Source organism: Pygoscelis adeliae, unplaced genomic scaffold (genome assembly GCF_000699105.1).
Source record: "Pygoscelis adeliae isolate BGI_AS28 unplaced genomic scaffold, ASM69910v1 Scaffold372, whole genome shotgun sequence".
NCBI classification, from domain to species: Eukaryota; Metazoa; Chordata; class Aves; order Sphenisciformes; family Spheniscidae; genus Pygoscelis; species Pygoscelis adeliae.
The window spans coordinates 2,109,950-2,113,636 of NW_008824357.1; the positions used below are offsets into that span (position 1 = coordinate 2,109,950).

Sequence of the window (3,687 nt, forward strand, 5' to 3'; positions counted from 1 at the left end):
CCCCAAATTACTTCTCTGCTTCCTGGGAAAGGGACTCCACCTTCTGTGACAGCAGCTGTTCGCTTTGCATCAGCTGATATACTCCAATGTCCACATCATTCATTGGGGAGACTTTGGCATGAAGACCTCGGGCAAACTTCACTATCTAAAGAAAGAGAACCGCATGCTCGAGTCACTTGTCTCCAGAACCTGTGCCTGCACTAGAAACACTTTCACCCTGATGGAAGGAAAAGATGCTTTTACACCCCCAGTTTAAGCCTTGTAATAGAGCGATGAGGACATACCAGTCACCATATAATCTAATATTAAACTAGACAGGATCAAGCGACATCAGTGTGAAAACAGAAAGCCTTAATGGAGCACCCCGAAGATTTAAAGCCGTCCTGGCGCTCTCAACAGCGTATGGCAATGTCACACTTCGAAGTACTTCAGTACTGAACTGTGCAGTGCGGAACACTACAGGCAAACATGCCATCTTAGAGACGAGAGCGCCTGCATCTCTGTAGTTACTGACAGACAGGAAAACCTTTCCACAGGAAGTGGAACACTGATTTAGTGGCATGGAATGACTTCAGTTTGGGTAGCTGGGAACAGTCAACCTGCGAGTAGACAACTACAGTATCTGCCGATTTTCTAGCTGTTAAATTACAAAGGTAATATTACAGATGTTTGATGGAGGAAGATAAGAACCTGTCATGCAAGAATGAGGACTTAATCTCATCCATAGCCAGGTTACGATGTTGGAGTACACAGAATTCGCTTTTCTAATCAAGGAACGCCCATATTTAGCCAATAAAGTATTCTTTCCAGCCAGATGAAATGCAAGACAGGGATTATACCACCCAAAAGCAGTCACCTTTACCCTGTACCTTCTCTCCATTCTGTTCCAGGATCGTGACCCTCTTTTCCTTTTGCAGCTGGAGCAGCAACAAGTAGAACGTCCTTTCATCTGGACAAACACTGGCACAGAGGGAACGCAGCTCTGAGAGGGCAACAACAGGGTGAGAAGAAAGCGCAGAGTTCTGATATAGGCGATAAACTTCCTCTGCCTTCTCCTAAAAGGAAGCAACAGAGCTGTCTATTACTTTACACAGGAGACTTACTTCTCTCACAACAACTGCCAAGTCCACACCTGCTTCCTCCCACACACTGAGGGTAAAAAGTTAGACGCATCACATTTTGGGCGAGACAGACTTCCAGAATGAGTTGTACGTAACATTCAAAAGCAATTACGATGCTTTAGAAGTATCACCATTGATGGAATGAAAAATAGTACAGTTTTCCACGAGAACCAAAACTACACTACTCACATTCCCTGTGCGAATGCTGCAGAACATAAGAAGCACACAGGCAGCGGGTTGGCCTCTCTGCACTTCCTGAAGTCCGCCCCCCACCCTAAGTTTAACCCCAATAAAACCTTCTCTTTAATCCACACTGTTAATTGCGCTTATCATTTGTATGTGGGCAGAGGAAAAAGAGAAGTTTTCCCCATTTCAGGTAAGAGTTATGGTCCACTTAAGACTATGGAAACAACTCTTTCCATCCACCCCCCGATTCCACATCAAGGCTTGTGGTTTGCCAGGCACCTTTTTAAAAGGTTTCTCTTCTCTCCCATGCACACACCCTCCGAAAGGCCTGTGGAATACCCACTGCAGAGGGAAGACACCGTCTGCTATCAGAGTAACTACAAATAAAGGAACGTATCTAAAGAGCTCTTGCATTTCTGCTAGTCCCAGTCATTTAGACGCCACTTGCACGCAACAGCAGCAAGTCTTGGTGCTAATTTTAACAGTCGCTGAGTAACACAAAGAGGGACCCAAGGTCTCGACTGTCAGCACTGCACCATCCAAGTTAGACCGAGCAACAATGAGTTACGTGAATTCACAACGCAACCCACAGGTCTACCACTAACAATGCGCCAAAGAACAGCATCTTTGACAGGACCCAAGGGCAGTTCTAATCACGTCTGAAAAGGCAAGCTGAAAGCACACGCTCTGAAGTGAAAGCAGCCTTTATTAACGCACATGCAAGTTCAGCTCGATGACACACTGGACTGACAGCCAGCGACTTCTACGTCACCCGTTTCTCCCTGCAACAGATGGCACTCAGTCTGCAAGTTTCTCTCATATACTACACTCGCACAAACTCAAACCTGAGATTTACAGTGGTCTCACAGCATACTACTTGCCCTCCTAGATAAGCCAGCAAGCCTGCCCCTCCCATTCCTGGGAAGTCAGTGAAAAGTCGTCATGTTAGTTTCAAGGAACGTCTGTAGGTATAAACTATTTCTTATTCCTGAGTTATTCCATCCATCTCTCTACAGGCTTTTAAACACCTAAGGAGTACAAATGAAGGTCTATTCAACCCTGATCTTTCCTTGCTAGCACAAAAAATGACTCAGTATTTTTCTGGAGATGCATAATCTTGAGAAAGCTCTCAGTAACACTCACCTGAAGCAGCTCCACATAAATCAGAACTTCCTCTTCCTCAGGTATTTTACTGTCACCCAGCACACTGGAGAGAGTCCACTTCAGGGGCTTCAGAATGAAGACTCCCACACCCCAGGAGATCCAGCTGCTGTCTACACTGGCCATGAAGTCTGACTCCCTCTGCAGCTTGCCACGTCTAGAGAAGAGACACGCATGCAGAACTGAATACGGTCAGTCCTAAACCCTTCCACGGCAGTGAGCAAGAGTGCCAGCATGCAGAATTATTAACTGAAACATTGCTCTACGCTTTGTACATCCACAGTCCTAGTGGTGTTTTCTAACACCAGTTTCTAGCTAAAGTTTGACGTGTTATCACTGCCTATGAAAGGGCACAGAGGTCTCCACTCCTCCCCGGCTTCCTCTGGACACAAGGGTCTTTTGTTTACTATTTTTCCAGTTTCGCAAGTTTCTCCCAGTTTTCTGACTTGAAACCAATGATCCATCCAACAAGGAAAATGACGGGGAGGGTCAGTTTTTAGAGGAGGCAGTTGCACATTTCAGGATGCTTCATTTGCATGTTACATTGCAAACATAGCTTTTCTCAGATCCGGAGATTTTATTTTTTATGTTACAGACACAGACTCAGCTAGCTCCTGCTGTTCTTGAGTCTCTTCAGGGTATCAGTCCCAGGCTCCAATTTCACAACACAATACCAGAGCACCACATCCCCACGTGCCCCTACACCACCACATACCATTCGCAGCTGGGTCATCACAACAACCGTTTCAGGGAAACATAACCCAATTTAACACAAAGCTCCCCCTGCACCCACAAGCTCTCCCAGCACAGTATTCCCTTGGGATCCCCTGCATGCCCCGTAGCACAATGCCCTCCCACAGCTTCTGTGAGCCCCAGGCTGAGCTCCTCTGACTCCCCGTCCATGCTTTACCTTGCACAGGGCTCCCAAATTCCCCCCCACGCAACACAACCCCGTATTCCCGCGGGCCTCTCTGTGCTCCCCTCTCCTTTGCAAGCCCTGGCACAGCAACAAACCCCCCTCATCCTCTCCCACGCTCCCAGGGCTTAGCGCAGGCAGGCACAACCACCCCTCCGAGAACAGCACCAAACCTTCCCTCACATCCCCCTCCATTCATCCAGCACCCTGCAGCACTCTCACTGCCACGCACACAGCGGGCATCACCCAGGCTGGCGCGACATGGAGCCCGCCTTGCCCCCATCCACGGCACAAAGCTCCCTT

The 3,687-nt window shown here is 47.8% G+C and overlaps 1 protein-coding gene across 1 annotated transcript in view; it reads right to left on the minus strand.

Annotated features, from left to right (window-relative positions):
- CHMP7 (charged multivesicular body protein 7) overlaps window positions 1-2,710 on the minus strand; it is an 8,435-nt gene extending 5,725 nt beyond the window's left edge. Inside the window, exons 1-3 of the mRNA XM_009319544.1 lie at window positions 2,451-2,710; window positions 870-1,055; window positions 12-145 (exon numbers count right to left, since the gene is read on the minus strand). Of these exons, the coding sequence (XP_009317819.1) occupies window positions 12-145; window positions 870-1,055; window positions 2,451-2,594 (464 nt within the window). The 5' untranslated portion in view covers window positions 2,595-2,710. The remainder of the gene's footprint in view (window positions 1-11; window positions 146-869; window positions 1,056-2,450) is intronic.
- Between the last annotated feature and the right edge of the window lie 977 nt (window positions 2,711-3,687).